The 27788-nt window shown below is 39.4% G+C and overlaps 2 protein-coding genes and 1 pseudogene across 2 annotated transcripts; all 3 read left to right on the top strand.

Annotated features, from left to right (window-relative positions):
- Positions 1-1728: 1728 nt before the first annotated feature.
- LOC141710556 (G-type lectin S-receptor-like serine/threonine-protein kinase At2g19130) lies at positions 1729-3728 on the top strand. The gene has a single exon (XM_074513119.1). It carries the CDS (start codon positions 1807-1809, stop codon positions 3406-3408), a length of 1602 nt encoding a protein of 533 aa, XP_074369220.1. The 5' UTR covers positions 1729-1806; the 3' UTR covers positions 3409-3728.
- Positions 3729-5057: 1329 nt separating this feature from the next.
- LOC141710555 (G-type lectin S-receptor-like serine/threonine-protein kinase At2g19130) lies at positions 5058-6265 on the top strand (annotated as a pseudogene).
- A 16757-nt stretch (positions 6266-23022) lies between these two features.
- LOC141710554 (uncharacterized) lies at positions 23023-23836 on the top strand. Its single transcript, XM_074513118.1, has one exon. It carries the CDS (start codon positions 23192-23194, stop codon positions 23624-23626), a length of 435 nt encoding a protein of 144 aa, XP_074369219.1. The 5' UTR covers positions 23023-23191; the 3' UTR covers positions 23627-23836.
- Positions 23837-27788: the final 3952 nt, after the last annotated feature.

Raw genomic sequence — 27788 nt, 5'->3', positions numbered from 1 at the left:
ACTGCCAGAAAAGCAAGAGTGGTAAAACTCTGAATGGGATCAAGTCATTTGACGAGATAGAGGCAGTATATCTCTGGAGATGCCCAGCTAAGCGAATGTAATTGTGTGGTCGCAATTAGAGGATAGGGTTAATCCTTGAAGCATTCGACGAACAGGATCGAGACATTACCATTAATGTCTCAAAGCCGTAGATTGGCACCATAACCTTTGACTTGTCGTCGTCTATGGAATATGGTTATACTAAACGGATTAAGATTCAAGGTGAAACATTCCATCTGAGTCCGATAGCCATTGAAGTAGAGGAATTAGGAGGGTTCAAACCCGGAAGGGTACCGACTCTGAAAAACAAGTCATGATGGGAAATTGATCGCATTTCTGTATGGATTTGTGGGGGATTGTTAGAAAATTAGGATTTTAGAGCTTAATTTAATTATGTTCTTGAAGTTAATCCTAAAATCTAATGATTGGAAATTGTTCAATGATATTTGAACTTAAATTTTCATGTATGGTTTTAAGAATTTTCTTAATGAAATCAATATGAAATGAGAGTTGAAAATAGCTTGGAAAAGCTTGGAAAAATTTGAGAATGTTTGTCCCACATTGAAATAAATAAAGGAGGGTGTGTGCTTTATATGGTATTACCCACATGAGTAGTATACAACTACTAAGGTGTGTGATGGTCCATTGTGTTGTTGTGTGCTTCACGCGCACACACACACACACGCGCGCCCCGCACCGCACCGCACCGGGTCGGGTCGAAGGGCGATTTGGGAGAATGTCTCGGCGTCTCGCGTACGCGAGGCGACCTGGGCGAGGATTTTATTTATTTGATAATTATTTTAATTCGAATTTATTTATCGGTGACTGGATTATTGGGCAGGGTACTGAAATAATCTGATCTGTAACAAGTTCTGATATCAGAATCAGAACTTAAGAACTGATGAATAAAATCAGAACTTAACAAGTTCTGATATCAGAACTGATGAATGAAATCAGAACTTAACAAATTCTGATATCAGAATCAGAACTTAAGCTGTTACAAATAATTTAAATTCAAAAGCTGACCAGTTTTGATTTTTTCATTAATAAATTCAAAATCTGATCAGTTTTGATTTTTTCATTAATGAAGCAATTTAATTCAGACATTAAGTGTGTGGACAGTTTCATTTTTTCCTCTCCTATAAATAGAGGTTAAAGTGAATGTATGATATACACTACATTCTCTTCTCTTCTCTTCAACCTCTCTGCATTTCTCTCCCACAAGTCCTGAAGTGCTGATATTTTCCGGCGACTGAGGTGCTGGTCGAAGTGGAGCTTTTGTTGCTGCTGTTAACATAAACTCCGAGCTGTTTTATCCTGGTGGAGATATTGTGCGTATCCCAAACGCAGCAGGTAGGGGCAATATTCTCTTCAAGAGCAGCCAGGAGTTCGAGCAAGGCCTGGTGACTCAGCTGTGATCATTTTTCTTGGCATTTTGTATCTGTGAACCTTTATTTCAGTCACTGTTAAAAGCTATGGTTTCGGGTACATCTTTCTTTCTCTCTTCATTATTTCAGTTACTGATTTTGTTTACCTGCATGTTTTGTTTTGTTAACTGTGGTCTTGGCCTAAACTTGCTAAATTCTTTATACACTTACTTCTATGTTACTATATTTGTTAGTGAGATTTACAACACATGGACAAGAAGAAATTTTGTGTTTGTCCCGGAAACTGAGCGTAACCATCTCAAATTTTAGATATATTTCAAATGTGAACGAGAGCAAGTTCACTTATAACACTGATAATTCGAAAACCCTCACACGGTTTATGATCGACAAGACAGGAGAGTATAGACAGTTCGCTTGGAGAGAAAATTTCCCGGAACGTCGATGGATTGCAAATTGGATGCGTCCAGAACAATGTGAAGTTCCAAACGTTTGTGGTGCTTTTGGGACATGCAATCAATTGAAAACGCCTTTTTGTAACTGTTTGCAAGGGTATGAACCGAGGGTGTCAAAGAATTGGGAGTTGGGAGATTATACTGATGGGTGCATTAGGAATCCTCCTTTAAGATGTGGTGTTGGAGGAGAAGAAGACACGTTTTTATCCATAAAAGCGATGCGAATTTCATTTCAAGATACAGGGGATTCACTGTCATTGGATGTTGGGAACGACAAAGAATGCAAGTCTACTTGCTTAAGAAATTGTTCATGCACTGGTTATGTGTTTGATGGTGATAAATGTGTGGTTTGGATCGGAGAAGTGTATAATCTCCAACAACTGGTTTCTGATGACAACAGAGGTAGAGTTTTCCATGTTCGGATTACAAAATCCAGAAAAGCCAGCAAGATTAATGTTTGGATTGTAGTAGGAAGTGTTGGCGGATTCTTTACTTTGCTTGGCATGGTAACAGTGGCTAAATTACAGCTGAGGAAACGAAATGTGGGAAAATATAATAGGGCAGCTGGGGATTTAATGGTATTCAAGTACAAAGACATCAGAAAATCTACCAAAGCCTTCTCAGAAAAGCTGGGTGAAGGTGGGTTCGGATCAGTTTTTAGAGGGACTTTACCGAACTCCAGAGCGATAGCAGTTAAAAAGCTGAAGGATTTGAAGCAAGGAGAGAAGCAGTTCCGTGCAGAAGTTAGCACAATTGGACAAATTCAACATATTAACCTTGTTCGCCTTCAAGGATTTTGCATAGAAGGTGAAAGAAGACTTCTAGTGTTTGATTACATGAAGAATGGTTCACCCAAAAATTCCGATGTGTTTCTAGATTGGAAAGCCAGGTACAACATTATGATCGGAACTGCTAGAGGCTTGAATTATCTCCACGAAAAATGCAGGGACTGTATCATACATTGTGATATTAAGCCTGATAACATTTTGTTGGATGATGAGTTCAATGCCAAAGTTGCTGATTTTGGCCTGGCCAAGCTTCTTGGCCGAGAGTTTAGCCGAGTGCTGACAACAATAAGAGGAACAAGAGGATATCTTGCACCAGAATGGATTTCAGGTGGGGCCATCACTGTAAAGGCAGATGTTTTTAGCTATGGAAAACTGTTGTTTGAGATCATATCAGGGAGGAGAAATATGGATTTGTTAGATGATGGTGACTATTTCCCAGCTCTAGTTGCAAAAAAAATAAGCAAAGGAGAAGAAGGAGTAATGCAATTCTTAGATGAAAAATTGCAAGGTCAAGCAGATCCAAGTGAAGTGTTTAGAGCCTGCAGAGTGGCTTGCTGGTGCATTCAAGATGATGAGAAGAATAGGCCAAGTATGGGGATTGTGATTCAGTTTCTAGAGGGAATTTCTGAAGTTGAAATTCCTCCATTTCCTCGGTTTCTCCAAGGTTTCACAAAGGATTTTACAGATCACTCCATAGTTTACCAAGACCTCACATCCGAAACAACTTCATCTGATAGTTAGAGATATATATTGCATTTGAAATTCTACTTTAGCAAAGACCAGGTGCGGGGCTTGTCATTCGGATTTTCAGCAGAATTCGAGAAGTTGAGATCCCTCCACTTCCCCGGTTTCTTCAAGATCTTAGAAAATAATAATACCAACCTATAGTTTAACAGCACTACACATTTGACACAACTTCATTCAATTGTCCATGCGTTTTATGCAAAACAACCACAGCCAGGACAGGATAAAGCAATCCTCTTTAGAACATCTGTTAATGCAGATGGTGAAAAAAACAAATTAAAGATAGTGATCACATTTATAGCACTTGCATTACAAAAAATCAGCAAGCTCTAGATTACAATTTACAATAAATACAAACACTAGAAAAACACTGTCCTGCACACTAAGAATAAAAAACTAAAGTATAATGTTGTTTGTGGAGATTGCCTTCTTGATACGAAGAAATTAAGAAAGTAACAGGAGCAATCATTTAATCAGCTGTAAATTTTAATATATATATATATATATATAAACGGGGAATTGGGGAATTGGGATACCCCAACCGCAATGAAGGCATATGAGTGCTACCGTAATGAAGCATTACGATAGCTGTATCCCATCCAACGATGATCGGGGAACAACCACCATTATTACATTTCCAAATCTTATATTACTATATTATTAGTATTCTACTATCTCCTGTCATATGTAAAACAATCCCATACCTTCTTGCATTATATCTTTGTGCTCTTTTCTATGAAACTCGTATTTGTGAAGGATCACATGTCATTTCTGTCGATCAGACTCTTTCCGGAAACCAAACAATATCCTACGAAAATGGGACATTTGAATTGGGTTTCTTCACACCAGGTAAGTCCAAAAACTATTACATAGGCATATGGTATAAAAATTTTGTAGATAAAACTATTATCTGGGTAGCAAACAGAAATCACCCTGTCACCGATTCTTACAGTTCAGAATTAAGGGCTTGCTCCCGAGTTTTTTAACGGGAAGGAAGGAAGTGATTAGTAGGTGAAGTACTTTCATCCCATTTTTGGAGTAAAAGTTTTGGAGTGAAAGATTGTCAAATTTGCATTCATTAACACTTGTTTTCGCTCCTTTTAAAAACTCGGGAGCACGATTGCGGAAGTGAAACCACTTTACTTACCTTTCACTTGTTTTCCTTCTTTTTTAAAACTCGGGAGCAAGGCTCTTACCAAATGGAAATCTCGCTCTACGGAACGAGTCCAAAATACAAATTTGGTCCTCGAATTCCACTGCAAGAAATAATAATTCAACTTTAGCCATCCTCCTTGATAATGGAAATTTTGTGACACGAGATAATCAAGATTCCGCTAATATTATATGGCAAAGTTTTGATTACCCAACAGACACTTGGCTTCCAGGTGGTCAAATAGGATATAACAAAAATGAAAAACGAAAAGATTTATTTAACTTCATGACAAAATCTAGAGAATCCTGCCCCCTGGTCTTTTCTCACTTGAGGTGGAAACAAATGGTACAAGTATCATTTTGGTTTACAGTAGGACTAAACAGTACCTATCAACTGGTGCATGGACGGGAAGTCATTGTGTGCTTGTTACAGAAATTGAGCGTAACCCTTATATCTCAAATTTTAAATACATTTCGAATGTGAATGAGAGCAACTTAACTTATGACACTGAAATTCCCAAAACTCTCACGCGGTTTATGATCGACGTAACGGGGCAGTTTAGACAGTTTGCATGGAAGGAAAATTTCCCAGAACGACAATAGAAATTGAATTTTTGGTGTTCAGATTACAAAATCTGGAAAAGCCAGCAAGATTAGTGTCTGGATTGTTGTGGGAGCCTTTGTGGGTTTTTTTACTTTACTTGGCATGATAACATTGATTTTCCTGCAGCTGATAAAACAGATAGTGGAAAAATATAAAGGGGCGGCAGGGGATCTGATGTTGTTCAAGTACAAAGACATTAGAAAATCAACCAAGGACTTCTCAGAAAAACTGGGTGAAGGCGGGTGTGGCTCGGTTTTCAAAGGGACGTTACCAGACTCCAGAGCCAGAACAATCACTTCAAGGATTCTGCATAGAAAATACAACATGTCAACCTTGTCCGCCTTCAAGGATTCTGCATAGAAAATGAAAAAAGACTTTTGGTATTCGAATACATGAGGAATGGTTCCCTTGAACATCACCTGTTTCACAAAAATTTTAACGTTTTTCTAGATTGGAAAGCAAGGTACAATATATTGATTAGAACTGCTAGAGGATTGAAGCATCTCCATGAGAAATGCAGGGATTGTATCATACATTGTGATATAAACCCTGATAACATTTTGTTGGATGATGAGTTTAATCCCAAAGTTGCTGATTTTGGCCTGGCCGAGAATGTAGCCGAGTGTTGACAACAATAAGAGGAACAAGAGGATATCTTGCACCGGAATGGATTTCAGGCGAGGCCAACACCGCAAAGGCAGATGTTCTTAGCTATGGAGTTGCTAGATGATGGTGAATATTTTCCGGCTCTTGTTGCAGACAAAACAAGCAAAGGGGAAGAAGTATTGATTCAGTTCTTAGATCAAAAATCAAAAGGTAAAGCAGATTCAAATGAAGTGGCAAGAGCTTGCAAAGTAGCTTGTATTCAAGATAATGAGAAGAGTAGGCCTAGTATGGGGCTTGTGATTCAACTACTAGAGGGAACTACAGAAGTTGAAATTCCTCCATTTCCATTTCCATGGTTTCTCTGAGGTTTTACAAAGGATAATGAATATCAAGGCATAGTTCACCAGCCCAATACATTCCGCACAACTTCATCCAGTACCTAGAGTATCTATACATTTTTATCTGCTCTTATATTTTATGCAAAGGCCAAGTAAAGGAAAGTGTGAGGCATATGATCTAGCCTAGATATAAAAGGGAATCTCCAGAAGTTTGGATTTTTTCCAATTCCAGAACTTCATCCATCAGTTAGATGCCTAGATATACCTGAGTGGTGGCCCTAAATATCACTTTAGGTTAAAAATGTTCTAAAATATCACCTTTTTTTTTAATATCACTTTTGAAAAAAATAATCCTAAATGTCACTTCAAAACGGTACATCATGTAACGTTTATGCAACAGATCCAAAACGGTATAACGTGTTCCGTTTTGACACTTTGATTTTTTTTTATCTATGCAAAACGGTAGATAAAGTAGCGTTTTGTTATTTTTATTTTTTTTATATATGCAAAACGGAAGATAAAGTGACGTTTTGGTAGAAAAGCAACAACAAAATATATTTTTAACCTCAAAACGTTACTTCGTGTGACGTTTTTGTACTATTTACAAAACGGTACACGAAAACCCGTTATCAAGTGACATTTTGGTCCTTTATTCTGAAAAGTGATATTTTAGACATTTTTTGCTTGAATCGTGATATTTTGATCCATTTCTCAATATATGTCTAAACATGTTTTATTTTAGCAAAAATTATAACAAATAATTTCCAGTTGTAAGTCTATTTACTTGTGCATGCACTATTGCACAATCAGTTGTCTTTGTTGAGATATATATCTACAGCATTTGATTCAAGTTGTACAAGAAATTTAGACTGTTGGGAGTAAATAACTAGTCCAATTGAAGAGTAACATACTTCCTATTAGATTTTATATTTGCGGCGTAGATTTTACTAGTATGTAACAATATCTAAATGCTAAAGCAACCATTAGGGAATGTGCAACTTTTGCGTAAGCTGGCTCCGACACCTAGTTAACAAAATAAAACTTTTCCCACTGTTGAGACCCTAAATTTTTCGAGACTTCATAACTAACAAGAGAAGATAAATAATACACATTCAAACCAGCATGCTGATCAGCACTAGAAACTACAATAAATTCTTGATTCATAAACACATTAAACTGAACAAGGAAAAATAGTAGTAAGTAGTAACAGGATTTACCATTGTTTGAGAAACTGAGAAGACCACAAGGTCTGAATGTAGCATGTGAAAATGAGTTATGCCAAACCATTAGCGCAACTAGGTAATGGTGATATGGAGTTGATCCAGGACAATATTGAAAGATCATTGATCAAAATTTAATTGCATTAGTTTTTCCAGGACAATGTGATATAAAATGGCAAAATAACTTTGATTGATAAGGATCCGAGTGACTAAGCGGCTGTTTGGGCCTTGGGGCCTCATTAAATCAGCTTAAATGGGGAAAGACCAGTTTCATGTGTTTGGTCTGAGTGTTTGGAAAAATTAATGATTGATCATGTTTGGTGGATTTTGGGTTATTTTCTTGTGACAATTTCTAACAATTAGCTTTTCATTTTAATTCTCCTCACTCAGAGCCTATTTCTTTTGATAATCCCAGATCACCCCGGGACCTTCTCCTTGCAGTTTCCGAACTCAAACTCTTTCTAGGCTGTGATGACGGCCGTGTGCGGTGTAACTGTAGGGTGGAACCTACAAAACAGAACCGGAGGGGGGTGGGGTCCCCGCGGCACCTCCGGCGTGAGGATGAGAAAGGGTTTTGAGGAGAAGAAGGGCAAAGTTGGGATTATGCAGATATATTTGTGAGGAGTACGTATGTGCATGTAAATATATGTGAGAGAGGGAGAGAGAGAGTATGTCCTTGCTGGTTACCTGTAACCTTCCTTCTGTTCTACCTTTTATAGGCCTCCTCCTAGGGTTTAGGGGTTTGTCCCTTTTCATCTGGACCGTAGGTTGGCCTTTTGGACTGTAGGGCATCTAGACGTCTGGGATGCGTCAGAGTACTATCAGATCTGTACCGTAAGAACGTCCTGGATTCCGGGTGCCTGGAAGGTGGTGATGTTGCCACGTGTCCTGGGCTCCCCAAGGTCAACGCTGAATCCGTCAGAGTACTATCAGATCTGGACCGTAGAAACATTTTGGATCTCGGGAACCTGGACGGTGGTGATGCCGCCACGTGTCCTGGGGTCTTATGTTTGGGCCCTGGGCCTCTTCAATTGGGCCTGACTTATTATGGGCTATCATTTGCCCCCCACTCCCTTATGCGGGTTTACCCGGATGGGGGAGTAGAGTAATTGCCCTTGTGCCGCGGCGCATTTGTAAAATCTTGGGGGTTGTTTGATTTGCTGCCCCCAAACCCCGGGGTCAAATTGGGCTGAGATTCCGGGGTTGACTTGGTTAGTCATTGGACTTGAGCTTTAAGGTGGGATTCCTTGAAATACTTTGGAAAATTTTGGGGGTTTGATTTATTGCCCCTTAAGCCCGGGGTCATATGGGGATGAGACTCCGGGGTTGACTTGGTTAGTCATTTGACTTGAGTTCAAGGTGAGAGTCCTTGAAATACTTTGGAAAATTTTGGGGGTTTGATTTATTGCCCCCTAAGCCCGGGGTCACATGGGGATGAGACTCCGGGGTTGACTTGGTTAGTCTTTTGACTTGAGTTCAAGGTGAGAGTCCTTGAAATACTTTGGAAAATTTTGGGGGTTTGATTTATTGCCCCCTAAGCCCGGGGTCACATGGGGATGAGACTCCGGGGTTGACTTGGTTAGTCTTTTGACTTAAGTTCAAATTTTGGGCACGGTTTGGTGGGCAAGTACACTCCTGACATTTGATTTAACTGGACTCTGAAAAGCTGTCGCTGCAAACCCGGGATGCCGGGTGGCTGTTGGGATTCCAACCGGAGTCAGAGATATACACCTGTTATGCGTATCTTTTGAGTGTACAGTTTTTTGTTTCCCCCCCCCCCTTTTTTGCCTAAAAAGACGTGCCGTGACATGATTGCAGTGGTGGTAATAACTGCTGCGGTTATTAATTTGTCGCCAATCAATTGGTGCCACGTGGCCCCGACGGTTTCTTTAACCCAAAAACCGCTTACATCATTCTTCCTTCTATAAATACCACCCTCTCCTTTTCTTTTTTCATTTACGCAAACACTTCTGCATAGAGAGATAAGAGCATTTTACAGAGATTTTTGGAGCATTCGCTGTTGAAGCCGCATTTCCTTCTCCTGCTACTTTGTAAGCATCTTGATTTCTCACCTCTCTCCTTTACTTCTTTTCCATTCGTTATCGTCATGCACGTAACCATTTTGTGAGAGTTTTGCTTCGCTCTTTCGTATTCCTTGTTCGAATTTCATGACTGTCTTGTTCATTCGACCTTTAATCTCTGTAGTTTGTAGATTTTGCATGGCCTTTGCAATGGTTTTGTGCTTGATTTGCGTATTTAACACGGATTTTGGTAGTATTGTATGCGAATAAGTGGGTTTTTGTAGTGTAAATAGTTGTAGAGCCCGGGGCGTGTTCTTGGTATATGCTTTCTGTTGTATATGTATGTATATGCTGCAGATCTTATTTTTGGGATAAGATACGTACATGATTTGTTTCTAAACTTGTTCTGTTTTTTTTTGTCTTGTTTTGTTGTTGGGTTCGGGTTTGGCATTGACTCCGGGGTGCGTTTTCATAGACACGTGTAGTATATGCCAGGTAGTCGTTTTAAGCGTATTGCTACTCTTAGGAATCGGTATCCCGAGCGTCCTGTCGGGTTAGGTGAACTTAACTCCTTTTACCCCTCTTCCTCTTCCAGCTGCAGTTCAGTAGAAATGCCTCCCCGGGTTGACCCGCCTCAACAAGTTTTAGCTCAGACCCTAGTATTAGGTCCCGGGGGTACCTTATCGAATCCGGATGGGTCGTGGGAGGATGTAGATGAATATTTTGTCCAGTGCCGAGTGAACCCCAAGCCCATGAGCTTTTATTACAGAGATTTATCTGAGGCATATGGGGGCCCGGATGGTTTGGGAGGCCGGGAGCCTTATAATGAGGATGAGATAGATAGGAAGTTCTTCACCGCCCCGGGTACTAGGTATGAGTGTGGGGCAGTTCATAGAGAGGTTCAGGAGAAATACACAGACGCCGAGGTAGATGGTGCCCTTAGGCTTGCCTTTAACCTTGATGACACCTACCAGTGGAGATGGCCTGAGGAGCATGAAAGGGTATACCACCGACCGGAGGGGGGATGGGTTGGAATTCCACTTGAGCATCTCCGGGGCATGCGCCTCGGCCTACATCAGTTCACCAAATCCCTATGCCGGGATGTTTATGGTATCCCTTTTACTCAGCTGGCCCCGAACTCGGTGAAATGGATCAGCTGGTTTTTAGCTTGCTGTCATGCCAAAAATTACCTCCCCACCTTCAAACTTTTTCATCATATTTTTAAAATTAAGAGATCCACCGCTCGGCCGATTTACGAGTTCATGTTTAGGATAGAGGATTGTGGGTATCCCTCTGATAAGATGGTGCTCTCGGTTAGTATGTTGACGTCGCTTAAGGGATGGCACCGGGAGTTCATTTTTGTCCGGGGTGGGGATCTGGAGTTCATGCCACTCCATAAACTTGAGATTAAAACAGATAGGTTTCCGGTCCAGCGGCTCGGGCAAGCAGCTCTCACGATGGTTTATGCCTTCTGTGGGGCACTTGGGACGCAGTGGACCCGGGACTATTTTACTAGCAATGAGAACATGAATGTTGCCGGATGTAAGTCTATTGCCTTTGCTTTATTTTGATACTGTATATGTTTATTGATTGCTTGTATCCGGGACTGATTTCTTGCTGTTTTCCTTTTCAGGTATTCCGAAGTTGATTCCCTATCCCCCAAATATGTCTGCCCAACTTAAAGATCTGTCGGCCAAGCTGCGAAGGATTGGGGGAATGACTAGCGTGGATGTTGGGAAGAAGAAGGTTGGAGAGGGTGATGATGCGGCCCGGAAGGCGGCGCCGTCTCGCCCGGGGAGGACGACAATCGTGATCGATGAGCCCCGGTCCGAAGACGTGCAGCAGAGGGATGTGATAAGAGTTCCAATGCCTCGAAAGAGGAAGGGTGTCCCTGCGAGTTCCGGGGATAAAAGTGGCGATGTTTCTGAGGGCCCGGTTTCGAAGAAGGATGCTATTGATCTGGCTCCGGACACTCCGGAGACTCTGAAGGCCTTGCTTGCTAGCTTTACCCCAGAGGCTCGCCGGAGGGAGTTGTTCGAGAATTATGCCAGCACGGCGGAGAGGAAGAAATACAGGAAGGAGCCCCTTGATGACTTCCTGGTCGGGCTTCAGGAGGACATCACTGCTGTAAGCATTTTTCTTGTTTTCTTCTTGTACTCTTGTTTTTGTGTTGCCTAATCATGACTTTTAATGTTTTCAGGCTAACTCCCGGGTTGCTGGACTGGTTTGCATAACCCGGAGCCTTCAGGCGAAGGCTGATGCTGCCGAAGTCTATCAAGTTGAATCTGAGAGGCTATCCCGGGAGATCCAGGAGTTGAAAGAGGCCAGTGCAAGGGAGGCTGCTGCTCATAAGAAGATTATAGATGAGATCCGGGAGAGGTAGGACCGGGCTGAGGCTTCTGTCCGGGAGATGAGGGCTGAAAATCAGAAGTTGAAAGATGATCTTGCCGCCCGGCCCACCCCCGAGGAGGTTCTGGCAGGGTTCCGGGGGACTCCCGCGTATTTCGAAGAGCTGAATGACAAAGCGCTGGAGAAGATCCAGATTTGCTGGAATGTTGCTTCGAAGTATCTCGGCGAGGAGCCTCAAGGTACACTAGACGTCTTCCTGGAGAAGTATATAGAAGAGGAGACCCGATTGGAGCAGGAAAAGGAAGTTGTCCGGGCAATGGAGTCTGGTGTTGGGACGTCCAGCAATGTTCCCTTCTTCTCCGGGTCGCCACTTGCTGAGCAGCCTCCTTTACCAGAGGGCAATCCGGAGCAGCCTCCTTCGCCTCCCGCCGACTCTGCCGCTGAAGCTTAAAGATTCTGCCATGTCTTGGCATGTAATTTTATTTCCTTATTTTTAGCTTAAGTTATTCCGAACTAAGCCTTTTGGCTTTTTAGACGATTGTAATTTGAATCTTGGTTTGCCCCCCGGGGTGTGTTTTTCCGGGGTAGTTTAATGTTATTATGCTCTGTTTCCTTCATATTGATTCGCATGTTTAGAGCTTCAGACTTGGACACATGGGCTGTGTTTTAGTGGACCCCGGGATGGGGTAAAAAATTTTAACTTTACTAAAGTTTTATGAATACTCATGTGGCTGAGCTTTTATAGGACCCCGGGTAGGGGTAATTTTCAACTTGATAGAAAAATATTTTATAAATACACGTTGGTTGTGTTTTGCGGTCCCCGGGATGGGGTAATTACATTTAACTCATGGGTTGAGTTTTTATAGGACCCCGGGCAGGGGTAAATCTCCATTTGATAGAAATTTTTAAATTACACATGGGCTGTGTTTTTGCAGACCCCGGGTTGGGGTAAAAACATTTAACTTTGAGAATTTTTATAAGTACTCATGGGTTGAGTTTTTATAGGACCCCGGTCAGAGGTAAATCTCCATTTGATAGAAATTTTTAAAGTACACATGGGCTGTGTTTTTAAATCTGATTGTCAGTAAATAATCGACATAATGAAATTGATTCGAACTATGGAACGCTTAAAGCAGAGTTTTTCATTCATATTAAGAGCAAAAATTACATTCTGGGGTGAATGAGGACAGTGCTTACATCAAAATATCATAATATAGATGTAGATGCGTTTCCAGGGTGTGCACCTTTTCCTTATTGGTAGAATTTCCTTAGGCGGGTTCCATGCCAGGTGTTGGGGACCTCGGTTCCGCTGAGGTAGCTTAGCTTGTAAGTTCCTGGACGGATCACTTCTTTGACTATATAAGGGCCTTCCCAGTTTGGCTGTAGTTTTCCCTGGTTAGTTGGGTCCGAGGCTTCAGTATCCCGGAGTACTAGATCTCCTACCACATATTCCCGTATTCTGGCTTTCTTCGCAAAGTAAAGCTTTGTTTTTTCCTTGTAGCTTTCCATTTTTTCTACGGCCCGATCTCTTACTTCGTCCAGGAATTCGAGGTTGGTCCTGAGGCCTTCTATGTTGGAGACCTCGTCAAAGTTGGTCACTCTGTGAGAAGGGGATCCGGTCTCTATCGGTAACTGGGCTTCAGTACCGTAGGCGAGCTTGAATGGAGTCTCCCCGGTTCCCGTCCGGGGGGTAGTTCTGTATGACCATAAAACCTTCGGGAGTTCATCCGGCCAGTTCTTTTTAGAGTCTTCCAGTCTCTTTTCCAGGCCTCGGAGTATAATTCTGTTTGTGACCTCAACTTGTCCATTCCCTTGTGGATGGGCAACAAATGCTTTTTTGTGTCTGATCCCGCGTTCTTTTAGATAGGTTTCAAAATCTGAACCCACGAACTGCGGACCATTGTCCGAGATTAAGACCATCGGGATCCCGAACCTCATTACAATCGTGTCTACAAACTTGATGCAGTCTTGTTGGTTAATGGTTCTCATAGCCTTGGCCTCCGCCCACTTAGTCATATAATCTATTGCTACCAGGACATAACGGAGATCCCCTTTCGCTCGAGGGAAAGGACCCATGATGTCAATTCCCCAGACAGCGAATGGGATCGGTGAGAGAACGGATCCCGGGAGGCTTGACCCCTGTTTTGGTACGTTGCTGAACTTCTGGCACTTACTGCATTTTTTGACATAGGCGAATGAATCAGCGTGGATTGTTGGCCAGTAATAGCCTTGTCTGATGACTTTGTAGGCTAGAGCTTTAGCCGCTAGGTAATCCCCGCAGATCCCTTCATGAACCTCCCGGAGGCAGTAATGCGCTTCCTCCGGATCAACGTACTTTAGAGTTGGTGCAGAGAAAGTTCTCCGGTATAACTGATTGTTTTCTAGAAAGAAGCGTGCAGCCTTATACTTGAGGTACCGGGCTTTGTTCTGATCTTCCGGCAGGGTACCGTCCTCGAGGTAGGCTATGTAGGGCGTCATCCAATTCTCCGGGCTGCTAACACAAAATACTTCTTGTCTATCGGTGCTGGGGGCTCCGAGTTCCTCGAAGTAAACCGAACTGCTTAAATCTGAAGTATTCTGGACGAGCTTGGACAGCTCGTCTGCTTTCGCATTTTCCTCTCTGTTTATCTGCAAGATGGTCGAGTCCGGGATGGTTTCCAGGATTGCTCTAACCATTTCCTGATATCGGGCCAATTTAGGATCTTTTGCGACATATTCACCATTGGTTTGTCTTACCACGATCTGAGAATCGCTGTAGATTGTTAACCTCCTTACTCCAAGGGATTTGGCTAGCCTAAGCCCGGAGAGTAGGGCTTCATATTCAGCCTGGTTGTTTGTTGCTTTGAAGGCGAAGGTGATGGCCTGCTGAATTACGAATCCATCCGGGCTGGAGAGGATCAGACCGGCTCCGCACCTTTCGGCTGTGGCCGAGCCATCAACATATAGCGTCCAAAGATCCCGGTTGTTAGATTCTTTTTTTCCTTTGGAATTGGTTTCAGGCGTTTCGGTGGTTTCTGGAAAAGTACATTCCATGACAAACTCGGCCAACGCCTGGGCTTTTATGGTTGTCCTCGGGATGAATTTGATGTTGAATTGGCTCAATTCAATTGCCCAATTGACTAATCTCCCGGAGGCGTCCGGTTTGTGGATGATTTTGCGAAGTGGTTGATTGGTGATTACCCTGATTTCCCTGCCTTGGAAGTATTGTCTTAGCTTTCTGCTCGAGTGTACGAGGGCCAGTGTGAATTTTTCCAGGTTGGGGTACCGGGTTTCGGCATCTTTCAGGACTTGGCTCGCATAATATACCGGGGTCTGTGTGCCATTTTCTTCCCGGATGAGTGCGGAGGATACTGCTCTCTCCCCGGCTGCGATGTATAGGTAAAGGGGCTCCCCGGGCTTTGCTTTTGATAAAATAGGCGGGTTCATCAAATGTCGCTTTACTTCTTCGAACGTTGTTTGACAGTCCGGGGTCCACTCTATTAGCTTTTTGTTTTGGGCCCTTTTCAACAGTTCGAAGAATGGTAGGGCATTTTTCTGCCAACTTTGGAATAAATCTTCGAAGTGCCGCTAGGCATCCTGAGAGCTTTTGGATGTCTTTTTGAGTTCGGGGAACTGTCATTTCCATTATAGCTTTGATCTTCTCCGGGTTGGCCTCTATTCCTCTTTCGCTGACCAGAAAGCCCAAAAACTTCCCGGAAGGGACCCCGAACGTGCATTTCTCCGGATTCAGCTTCATGTTGTACTTTCTCAAGTTTTCGAAATACTCCCGAAGGTCCTGGATGTGTTCTGAGGTTGTGACCGACTTGGTGATCATGTCATCAACGTAAGATTCCATGTTCCTGCCCAGTTGCTCTTTAAAGATGGTATTCATCATTTTTTGGTATGTTGCCCCGGCGTTGATTAACCCAAACGGCATCATAACAAAAGCGTAGACGGCCCGGTGTGTGATGAATGCCGTTTTTGCAATGTCTGCCGGATTCATCTTGACCTGGTTGTAACCCGAGAAGGCATCCATAAAACTTAACATAACATGACCCGAGGTCACGTCTATCAGCTGGTCGATATTGGGCAGGGGGTAAGAGTCTTTAGGACATGCTGAATTGAGGTTTGTATAATCCACGCACATTCGCCACTTGCCGTTGGGTTTTTTGACCAGCACAACGTTTGCTAGCCAGTCCGGATACTTAATTTCACAGATTATGTCTGCCTTTAACAACTTCTCGACTTCGTGGTCGATTGCCTGTTGCCTTTCCGGGGCAAAGTTCCTTCGCTTTTGTTTGATTGGTTTTTGCTTTGGATCTACATCCAGACTGTGCATGGCCACAGATTCATCGATTCCTAGCATGTCTTCCGGGGACCAGGCGAATACGTCAGCGTGTTCTTTTAGTAGGCCGATAAGCTCCTTTTGGAATGTGGTTTCCAATCTTTTTCCGATTTTGATTTTTCGGGTGGGGTTCCCGGGTTCCAAATCTACCTCGATTGTCTGTTGGGCCGGTTCTACCTTCGTCTTCTCCTTGCTCTCTACAAACTTTTGAATCCGGGCGTCAGCGTTGGTTACGCTGTATCCGGAGTCTTCGATCATGTTCACATCCAAACGGGGCCTTTTACTAAGGTGTTCTCGATGCTTCTTTCTGCTTTGTCCCTTGGGCAGGGACATTATTCTCTTCCGGTTTTCCGGTTCCGTTTCTGCCATGACGAGTGCTTGACCATAGCATCTACCAGCCATTTCCCTATCTCCTTTCAGTTCTCCAGTGCCTCCTGGGGTGGGGAACTTGAGTTTCAAGTGGATAGTTGAGGGGATCGCCCTGAGCTTGGTGATAGTGGGCCTACCCAGGATCATATTGTATGAGGAGGTTGCGCTTATCACATAGAATTTCATCATATGGGAGACCACTCGGGGTGCGGTTCCAAATATGATGGGAAGATAGATGATACCCCGGATTGGAATCATGGTGTTCCCGAATCCGTACAAAGGGTCTTCAAGACAGGGATCCATTCTGAGGTGTCCGAGCTCCATCCTGTTAAGCGTGTGCTCGAATACGATATTAGCAGATGAACCATTATCAACTAGAATTCTTTTTACCTCGTTATTTGCAACGTCGAGGATCACCACTAATGCCAAGTTGTGATCCGGATCGAGGCCCTCATAATCAGAATAAGAGAAGCAAATCGGTTCGTCCTCCTGAGTCTGGATCATCATCACATCATTCTCCCGATCCGAGCTCCGCGGTGGAGAGACTGTGCCACCGAAAACAACATTCACCACATTTTTCCCTCTTCCCGTGGCTCTGTCTTTGTCATTCGAGCCCCTTTGAAGATACTGGTTCATGTTTCCTTTCTTGATTTGGTCTTCTATGAACACCTTGAGGGAGAAACAGTTTGCAGTAGTATGGCCATGATCTTCGTGATAGCCACAATGCTTGTCCCGGGCCCTGTTTTCGAGCGGCGCTAGCAAGGGTTTTGGCGGATAATAAAATGGTTTGCCCTTGACTTCACGCAAAACGTCGGCCCGGGGCCTGTTGAGGGGTGTCCACTCTGGTTCCGGCTTGGGTTCCTTCTTGGCCTTTTGTTTCCTTTCGTTTTTTCTTAATTCGGGGAACATTTCCCGGGGTGGGGTTCCCCGGGACTGCTGAATGTAGTTGGCTTGTCTGTCAAGCTTGTATCTCTTGTCTCTCCGGGACGACGAGCGTCGCTCCGGGGACTCGTCATCGTCTTATATTCTTCTGTTCATCTTCATTGATTTGAGGAAATCATTTTCCTTTATGAACTTTGATGCCAACGCGTATGCTGACGCCAGGCTTTGGGGCTCCCTGTGAATCAGGTCTTTGACATAGCCTTCACAAGATATCGGGTGCAAGTTTCTTCGAAAGATGTTTACTGCCTCCTTTTCTTCTAAGTTGGAGAGTTGGTTGATTGCTTCCTGGAATCTTTTGATGAATTCCGGAAGGGGTTCCTTGCTTCTTTGTTGGATTGTTTCTAGGTGACACATCTGCAGCTCGTTCATTCGGTTGGCCCTAAATCTTTTCAAAAATATCTCGCGGAAGTCTCTCCAGGAGTCCACACTCCGGGATGGTATGCGGCTGAACCATTTCTGAGCGCCCCCCCTTCAGTGTTGATGCGAAGAATCGGCATCTAGTCAGGTCGCTGTAATCATAAATATTGGATATTTGCTCAAAATAGTTCAGATGCTCTTCAGGGTCAGCCAGCCCGTCAAAAGAGTCGAAATTGAAATGCTTCAGCCCTGACTCTCTAGGGGTGGCTTCCAGACTCTTTGTGAACGGGGTCGCTGCTGCCCCTACTTCCATGTCGCCCTCCACTTTCCTTTTAAGGTCTCGAAGGGCCCGGGCCATTTGTTCTTGCTTGGACTCCTTCTCCGGTTCTAAGTCTGAGGAAACGTGAATCCGGTGGGCCCTTCTCTTTAGCTTGGCCTCCTCCTCCCGGATCCTCCTTTCTATAGATTCTTGGGCTTTAGCCTCTTCTTCTTTCCGGATTCTCTCCCGGAGGGCAGCTTTTCTTATTTCATCTCTGGCGTCCTCTGGTGGCTTTTTTAAATTCTTCGCAATCCGGTCGAAGACGGATCCCCGAGATTCTCCGGACTGTTCTTTAGACCGCTCTCGCTGATCCCTTGGGCGGGTCTCCGGCTCGGCGTTCTGCTTTTCCTTCCACAAGTCCATAGCCGCCTGTATCTGTTCCGGGGTCATGCTTCCCCATGGGCTTGTGGTGATCCCTGTGTGTTTGTGGGCAGCTTTTTCAATGACTATTCTCTGATCTCCTGGTTGGAGATTTTGAGAGGGAGTCCGGGTTATGGGGAACCCTTCGTCCAGGTCTTCCATGTCTCCATCCCTGGGTTGGGGAGGAGGCGGTAGGAAAGAGGCGGAAACTGCTGCTTTGCTTTTTCTTGTAGTCATGGCTACTTGGAAATGCTATGAATTTACAATAATAAACCTTGTAGAAACGGGTCTGAGAGATGGGTATTAGGGTTCTTACTGGGAGATGGTGTTTCGTGTTTCTCGGAGGTTCATCCCCTCCTTCTAACGCCAATGATAATCCCAGATCACCCCGGGACCTTCTCCTTGCAGGGTCCGAACTCAAACTCCTTCTAGGCTGTGACGACGACTGTGTGCGGTGTAGCTGTAGGGTGGGAACCTACAAAACAGAACCGGAAGGGGGTGGCGTCCCCGCGGCACCTCCGGCGTGAGGATGAGAAAGGGTTTTGAGGAGAAGAAGGGCAAAGTTGGGATTATGCATATATATTTGTGAGGAGTATGTATGTGCATGTAAATATATGTGAGAGAGGGAGAGAGAGAGTATGTCCTTGCTGGTTACCTGTAACCTTCCTTCTGTTCTACCTTTTATAGGCCTCCTCCTAGGGTTTAGGGGTTTGTCCCTTTTCATCTGGACCGTAGGTTGGCCTTTTGGACTGTAGGGCATCTGGACGCCTGGGATGCGTCAGGGTACTATCAGATCTAGACCGTAAGAACGTCCTGGATTCCGGGTGCCTGGAAGGTGGTGATGTTGCCACGTGTCCTGGGCTCCCCAAGGTCAACGCTGAATCCGTCAGAGTACTATCAGATCTGGACCGTAGAAACGTTTTGGATCTCGGGAACCTGGACGGTGGTGATGCCACCACGTGTCCTGGGGTCTTATGTTTGGGCCCTGGGCCTCTTCAATTGGGCCTGACTTATTATGGGCTATCATCTTTCATTTTCATTCTCTCTCACTCACAGCCCATTTCTTGTCTCCCCTGTTTTTCTTAAGCGGTTTCCTAGGATGATGAGAGAAATGATATGTTATCCAAATTTTCTCTCCAAAAACTTCTCCAGATGTTGATGTGCCGTATAATAAATATCAACTTTCCTAAATATAAGAGTAAGTCCAATGCAAGTGATACAATTTCTATAATTTGAAACCAAATGTCAAAAATTTGAATTTCAAAGAAGTTCTATGCTTGGATGCAAATATGCATATATGCATCTTTAGTTCAAAATTTGAAACCAAGGATGTATTTATACATCTAGCCACGTCATCATACTACTGCAAATAAGATGTATGTTGTTGTACTTTAAATGAAACCTAGGGAAAAGTGACAAAATTTAGGTAAATAAGAAAATATTTGGTTTCAAAATGCATCTAGTATTGGAGTTGAAGTTTTGTTTTATCACCAAAAGACACTTTTTGGTGCCAAATTATAACAATAGTTATAGTTATTTTGCATCATACATTGGACTTGCTCTAATATGATACCCAGCATGCATTGTATGCGCCCAGAAATTAAAATATGTAATGTGATTATCACATCATTTGGTGAAAATTTTGGGAAGAATTTTGGGGATTCTAGCACTACTCTGATGATAATTACTTGAGTTGTTTTAGTAATTTGAATTACAATATTGTTGTTTTAAAATTTCATCTTTTACTTTTATATTAGTTGGTAATACATACTTTTATACTCGAGATTAAAAATAATATTACATTATTATTTGCATAAAGTTAAATCTAATAATCCCTGAAAAATACAGATTAAAATAAATTAATAAATATTGTTAATTATGTAATTAAAAAAAATTGAAATCACATGCAATTATAAAATTTTACCATATAATTTTTTTTACTAATACGGCTTATCTAATATAGTTAAAGGAAATCAAATTAAAAATATTTGTTAAAAGAAATCAGATTGTATAATTATCTTATGAATGAAAAATATTTGTTATTTTAGATAATTTAATATTATTTAATAATTATCTTATATTTGGCTTTTTTCAATATAGTTTGTTTAATATTACTTAGTTATTGATAAAAATTATTTTTCCTATTAAAAAAAATAGAACGAACACTAACTATTAAAAAATAAAGTTTAGAGATAAATAGTCATGTTGCTGGGGTATTTGAGCTCTTGTACCTTGGGACACCAGGAGTTCAATTTGTGTTATGTGATTACCAAACTTTGTACATTTGTAATTTTGTGTTGCAATAAAATAGGATTACGCTTATTAATAAAGAGTATAGATTTTAATTATCTTATGAATCAACTAATTATTATTTTAGATAATTTAATATTAATTAATATTATCTTATAATTATTTTATAATCAGATTTTCAATATAGTTTATTTAATATTGCTTAATTATTGATAAAAAAATCCAAACTAAAAGTAAATAGACGCTCGGATAAATACTAACTAATAAAAACAAAGTTTAGATATAATAGAAGTCAATTTGCGTTAGTTAAGTACCAAAATTTGATACTTCGGTACTTTTATGCACCAATAAGACATGATTTCGCTTATTAATAAAGACCATAGATAGATTCAATTAATAAAATTATAAAATTTTGTAATTACTAATTTGCGTTTAAATGTTTTTTATAACTTCTTTATATTCTTTATTAATAAACGAAATCATATTTTATTGCAGCACAAATGTACTAAACTATCCGACGTTGGTAATCACCTAACATACTTTTATTCTTTTCAAACTTTGTTTCCAATAAGTTAGTATCCATCCAAACTTCTATTTAGTTTTATAAATTAAAAGAAAAAACATTTTTAAGCCAATTAATGAATTATATTAAAAAAATTATTAAGTTACTTAAATCAAGTGAAATAACATATGTTTAGGAATTGACTTCTGTAAACTTTATTTTTTTATTAGTTAGTGTGCATTATAGCGCCAGTTTACTTTAAAATTAAAAATATTATTTAAAAATAATTAAATAACAGTAAATGACTTTAGTGACATTTATTAACTTTTAGACCGACAATTATTGATTTAAGATTGTGTTTGTCACAGTCCATCGCAAAATTTATTTACTTTTAAGTTCAAAAAAATAACAGTAACAAATTTATGGGTTGAATTAGTTATATTATTAATATAAAATTAAATACAATAACATTTATTTACTTTTAATTTAAAAAATAATTTTTATCAATAATTAAGTAATATTAAATAAACTACAGTGAAAAAACTAAATAATTATTCAAACGTCTAAATAATTTACAAATTATGATAGACATATCGCTTATACAACATTTTCAACTCATAATTTATTTATTTTTAAAAATAAAGAAGCCCTAAATACTAAAGAGCCGATGGTTCAATTCTACAGTTTACAATACTTACCGCCTTTCACTACATTCTTCATTGATGCGATAGCGTTTTATCACATTATATTTATTTCTTAGTGAATTTTAATTTGGAGTTAAATTTGTTTCAAGTAAAAGGGAAAAAAATTTATAATATCTGAAAAATGAATGCTCAAGTTAAGTTTAAGATTTAAATTGGAATTTGGATGTATTTTAAAATAGTTAAAATGATTTTTTTAGGCACATGCTAAAAAAGTGTGATAGATAAGTTGTAAGAATTTAATTGGTGGAAACTCATTAATAATGATGGATACCCTGCATGCATAAAAATCCACGCCAATCAAATTTTATAACTCATTTATCACACATTTTTAGTACGTATCCATGGCACAAACTAACAAACCGTAATTAAAATATTTGAATCTCAATAAAGTGATGTGTACGAAATTAGGTGCAAGTAGCAGCTGAGTTGTGGGTGAAGTGTATGTAATATGGGTGTACACGGTTTGTCAAACCCGACCAATCTAAACCGAACCGACCCTATTTCAGCCGAACCAAACCGATTTTTTTCAACCCGATATATAGTGGGGTTGAAAAAATGTCAACCCGATTTAATTGGGTTGGATATGGTTTTCGATAATTTTAAACCAATCCAACCCAACCCGATTAAAATATACATGTACATGCTAATAAGTTAATCCAAAATTATGTTTAGGTCATTTACATAGATCCATATATCTCTAACTCTAAATGTAACTTATAACCTCTATGTTCATAGTTCATTTCGTAACAACAATAGATGTTTGATTAGTGTTATATTTTTTGCATTAATGATTCATTCCAATATTTAAAGCGTAAGCAATATTATTAGTACTTTTGATGTCGAAAATTAGATGTTTAAGGCTATTCAATATGGAGGATTGTAATATTGTTTTGAACTATTTTCAAGTGTTTTAAACTTTGAAACCTTATGTTTTATTATAATTTTTTATATTAATTTTGTATATTTAATAAACCGATCAAACCGATCCAAACCGATCCAAACCGAACCTAACCGAAGTATACAAATTGGTTTGGGTTACAAATTTAAACGGTTTGGATTGGGTTGAAATTTTGAAAACCCGAACTAGTTGGTTGGGTTGCTAAATTCTCCCAACCCGCCCAACCCGATCCGTGTACACCCCTAGTATGTAATAATGCAACACACACACTACACAAGGCACACGCTTCCAATTTCACATTTTCCAACGCGATCTTACATCCTGTCAACCCACGAATCCCCCTCGTGAATCTCTCCATTCCCTATATCCGATCCCCTCTCAAATCATTCAATCTTTATCGATTTCAAATATTCAAATTCATTACACATTCTTATTAGTTTGATCAAATATCGTTTTGTTTTATTAATGGGTTCATCTGGATTTTTTGTTATCTGCCTACTCCATTCAACACTTTCTGTATCTTGCGGTGCACTTATAATGTTTTATCTGGACGAAATATCCACATTCGGTCACGGCACCGAAACAGCCACCAAACTAATGGGATCAACACCGCATGATCAGCTGTTAAAACAAATCTCAGACTCGTTCGCAGGGCTGCTTCTTGTTTCTATGGGATTTTTACTGTTCATGGTTGCATTTGTTAAGGACAGGGAGTTTCAGAATTTCTTCGCAAAAGGTTGCGTTGTTGTTCATATCTCAATGGCTCTTTGGAGAGTGTTTGTTGAACGGAGGCTTGAAGAATTGGCTTATGCTTGGCCGAGGCAGCTGGTTGGTGATTTTCTGTTAGCGCTTTCTTGGGTTTTCTTTCTTGCTTACTCTTGGAGGGAAAAGTATGATTAGGGTTAAGTTTAAGAGTGTAAATGCATTTTTTTCGTGTAAGAACAAATCTGTTCGAAGATGTTGTACATTGCACATTTTGATGAATAAATCGTGTTTTGCGTCTCGCTTTCTACATTTTTTTTTCATAATTAACCGCAGTCGCTATCTTTCAGGTGCGTACTGGATAAACCCTATGAACTCATGTAATAGCGTGTAAACCACGTGAATCAAGTAAACCTCATTTAAGTTCTTCTCCCGTGAGATTTGAATAAGTGACCAAGAGGATAATTCTCCCCTTTTTAACCAGTTAAGTCAAACATTGCGGGTCATTCTACATATTTTGATCTAAGTGATCGGTAAGTGATCGGGAAATTATTGACGAGCATCCTTCCCCGGCCACCAACTCCCGTAATGAAACATTGTTACAGCCGCGATAGCACATTCCGGTCGGTGCTTGTCATCACAAGGAAGGGGGGCTAATTTCCATTATTGTTGTGCTTGAGGTCAATGTTACATTCTTACTATGCAATCTGCATTGTGAAAATGGATTAGTGACCCAACGAAGATGTTAGATTTTTTATTGGGAAATGATCAAATTTTACATAGTCACTTACATATTTGTAATGTGAAGGTAACTATATTTTTTTAAAAAAAACTATATCAACACATAGGTTTCTTCATCTTGATTACTAGTGTCAGTAATTGTTGTCGTCTCGTGTTGTCCAGTCCATTCAAGGACCAGCAACATGTGCTGTACAATAAGAAGTGTGTTGATGATAGTTTAATACCCATTGGGTAACACTTCACCCCCCACTCATAGTGAAGTAACTTGATTGCATTTACTTGGTACTTGCCAGGATCATTGTTGTAAAAATCGAGAATATAACGTAATCGATTGAGCAACCGATTTAAGATAAATTAAAAATCGGGAATTAGTCATAAGGATTAGTCGGAATAAAAATCGGATGTATTTTAATATTTAAATATTATTTAATATATTATAATGATTATATACTTTATTTATTAACAATTATACATTTAATATATCATAAAGTCAATAAGAAGTCATATTTATATAATTATAGTATTTTAGTTTTATTAAATTATTATATATTTTATTTTTTTTGAAGAAATTAAATTATTATATATACTCGTACAAAGAATATTTTATAAGAATTAATAGGATTTCAAAAATCAAATCGATCGGGTATCCTATAAAGAATTAATCAATTAAATCGGAAATTTTTAAAACACGGAATAGTATTAATAAACAAGTAATTATCTCTTTTTAATGAAATACTACATGTCTAATTATCATATGTCAAATTATACTTGCAACTGTCCCAGAGGTCGATAATACAAGCATGAGTACCAAAAATATGGTGCTCACCAATTTTTTTTTACCAAAATGAAATATTTCTTACATTTGGTGTTGAAATGAACCCCACTGATACCTGGTGTGTACATTGTAAGAATAGATACACCGTGACAAAAAATGTGAAGTGTGATTCACCTTGCATACAAATACTATTCCGTCCCTAAAAATAGTTCTTATTTGTGTTGGTCACGTTTATCGATGTACACTTTTGATTGTTAATATCTTTAATTTTGTATTAGTATTAAATATAAAAACTTCATTGTATTAAAGTACTCGTAAATACGAATTCAACAAAATCACTCATGACTATATTTGATCTTATAGATTAGACGTAAATTAATTATCAATCACTTATGATGAATAGTGTCAAAAATCAATATAGGAAAACTTGTTATCGGACGGAGGGAGTAATATAAATGGCACCAACTCATTTTGTACATAGGAGTCCAGGAGATGGTGAAATAATAATATTACATGGGATTCGTATAAGGGTTGAAACAGGGAATCTTCAGGGGGGGACAATGTAAAAAAAGAAAAGAAAAGTTTGGCCAAAAAAAGGAGGGGGATGGGGATAGGGTGATTTAAAGTTTATACACACAAGTGAATCCAAAGACAAGGGCTCAATAGATTGATTGCATTTTGGGGTCCAAAACTCCAAATTCACGTACCTGTACTGTATGTACTCCATTGGTCATCATATGGGAGACTCTTTCAACTGCTCCTTTATTATTGTAATAAAAGTAAATGTACCCCGTTTTATCCCTCTCTCACAACATTTATTGTTACTGCATTTATTTGTATCTGCATAACATGAATGTGCTACGCTCCTCCTCCACCTCATGTCATAATGTTTTCCAAATGTTATAAAAATAGTTCTACATGTGTCAACCATTTCTTTACACTTTTATTTTTGAGATGTCTCATCCAATTCTTTATATTTTAAAACTTACCAATAATAGTTAATGGGTCTCACAATTTTCTCATTTTTTCTTCATTTTCACATTAATTTTACTCCACTATCTCCCTTTTATATATTAAAAATCAATAGGTTCCACTACTTCACTCACTTTTCTTTCACTTTTTCACTACTTTATACATATTTCTTAGCCTCCGTATCCAAACCATTAGAATTTATATTAATATATAAAAATTTTCTTCATCTGAGAGTTTATTTTTAAATCGAATAATGTATCACGAACGTCCATTTTTAAGACTCAATCGAAAACCCATTTTTTTGGTCAAAATTGAATTACGGGTACGTTTATTTTTGGGATATTAATTTACTTTTCGTGCCCATGATAATTTGTGAGAGTATTAGCGGTGGCAGAGAGTCGAACATGAGTTTTCTCCCAGCATGGTAACATAAACTCTAATACCATGTTAAGTAATAACGAATCAGTCATTCTAAAATCTCAAAATATGAGAGAAATGATCTATTTAAAATTTTATATTAGTATTTTTCTTTTTATTTTATAGTAGATAGCCTGCAGCCGCTATCTTTTGAGTACGCACTGTAATAGCCTGCAAAACACGTGAACCAACGTAAATCGTATTTTAAGCAACATATTCTTTACTTAGAAGGCATAATCTTATATTAGTATTTTAACATGCAATTAGTCATGATTTTTTGCAAAATGGATCTAAAGTCTGAGGATACCTGGTAAAAAAATTATGTAACGATTCCAATTTAATGTTTCGAAGAAAATTTAAGCTACTTCTTGGGTAATCATCATCTTGAAAAAATAGGAACGTTCATAAAGTAAATAGAGCGTGTTTAATTAACATAGTTTAAAGGTCAAACATTGTCTGTAAATTTATTCTTACGCAAACTATGGGGCTAAACTTGATCAATGTTTGAAGACCCATGTCAATTTCTCTGTTTTTGATTTGTAGTGTTGACTTGTTGCCGTCGGAGTTGAATATGAATTTATACACTAATTAATTATACGACGGGTCGTTGGTAGAAATTCTTTATATAACCTTAAATTTCAAAGCATAATAAAATATGTTTTGTGTTAAGATTTTTCTTCTTTTTTTACAGGAGGCTTTTGAGTTGATATCAATCAAGTGAAATGAGCTCTAATCACTCTAATCACAATTGGTGGTAACTAATTAAATCTAATCCATGGATATCTTAAGCAACAAATCTTTAATCTACAAGGGAGATAAACATTGCCTAAACTTCGTTCAAGAAAATAGCACTACCTAGTAAAAAAAGAGAAATGCTAGGTTTCTTAAAAAATGTTTTTAAAACAGTTACGAATAATTAGTTGTCATCATGATATTGGATGTTAATTTATAAAAGAGGTGGATATCATCCTAAACCAAGCACAATCCACAAATCATAATTCATAATTTATCTGAACACCATTATCTACATACCTAAATTAACTAAAATCTTCATTGATAATCACAATTAGGGATAACAACAAGAGGACAAGAATTGAGTTTCCTATGCTTCTTGAATATTGACTTCAGCTAGTAGTCTATTAGGCTATGTTCAAAATTTGGAAAATTCTAAAAAAATTAAGAAGTAGCCTTTAATTTTATCCAGATAATTACTTTTCCTGGTTTTTTTATTTGTCCTTTAATTTTTGTACAAATTTCAATATGTTTTGAACGACTAGTTATAAATATAATTTTATTTGCAACAAGAAAATTTTACAAACGATCATTCCAATTAATCGGTCAAAACACATTAAAATGTGTGTAAAATACAAAACGATAAATAAAAAAATAGAAAGAATATATATTAAACCTTACCCTGCTACACAGTTACTATCTTTTCTAATAAAAGTATGAAAT

The sequence above is a fragment of the Apium graveolens genome, chromosome 3 (genome assembly GCF_009905375.1).
Source record: "Apium graveolens cultivar Ventura chromosome 3, ASM990537v1, whole genome shotgun sequence".
Classification (NCBI taxonomy): Eukaryota; Viridiplantae; Streptophyta; class Magnoliopsida; order Apiales; family Apiaceae; genus Apium; species Apium graveolens.
This window is presented reverse-complemented; position numbering and strand designations above follow the sequence as displayed.

What these genes read in the sequence shown, in the direction of transcription:
- LOC141710556 (XM_074513119.1), top strand. Translation starts at nt 1,807, where the DNA reads ATGATCGACAAGACAGGAGAGTATAGACAGTTCGCTTGGAGAGAAAAT.
- LOC141710554 (XM_074513118.1), top strand. Translation starts at nt 23,192, where the DNA reads ATGGGTTCATCTGGATTTTTTGTTATCTGCCTACTCCATTCAACACTT.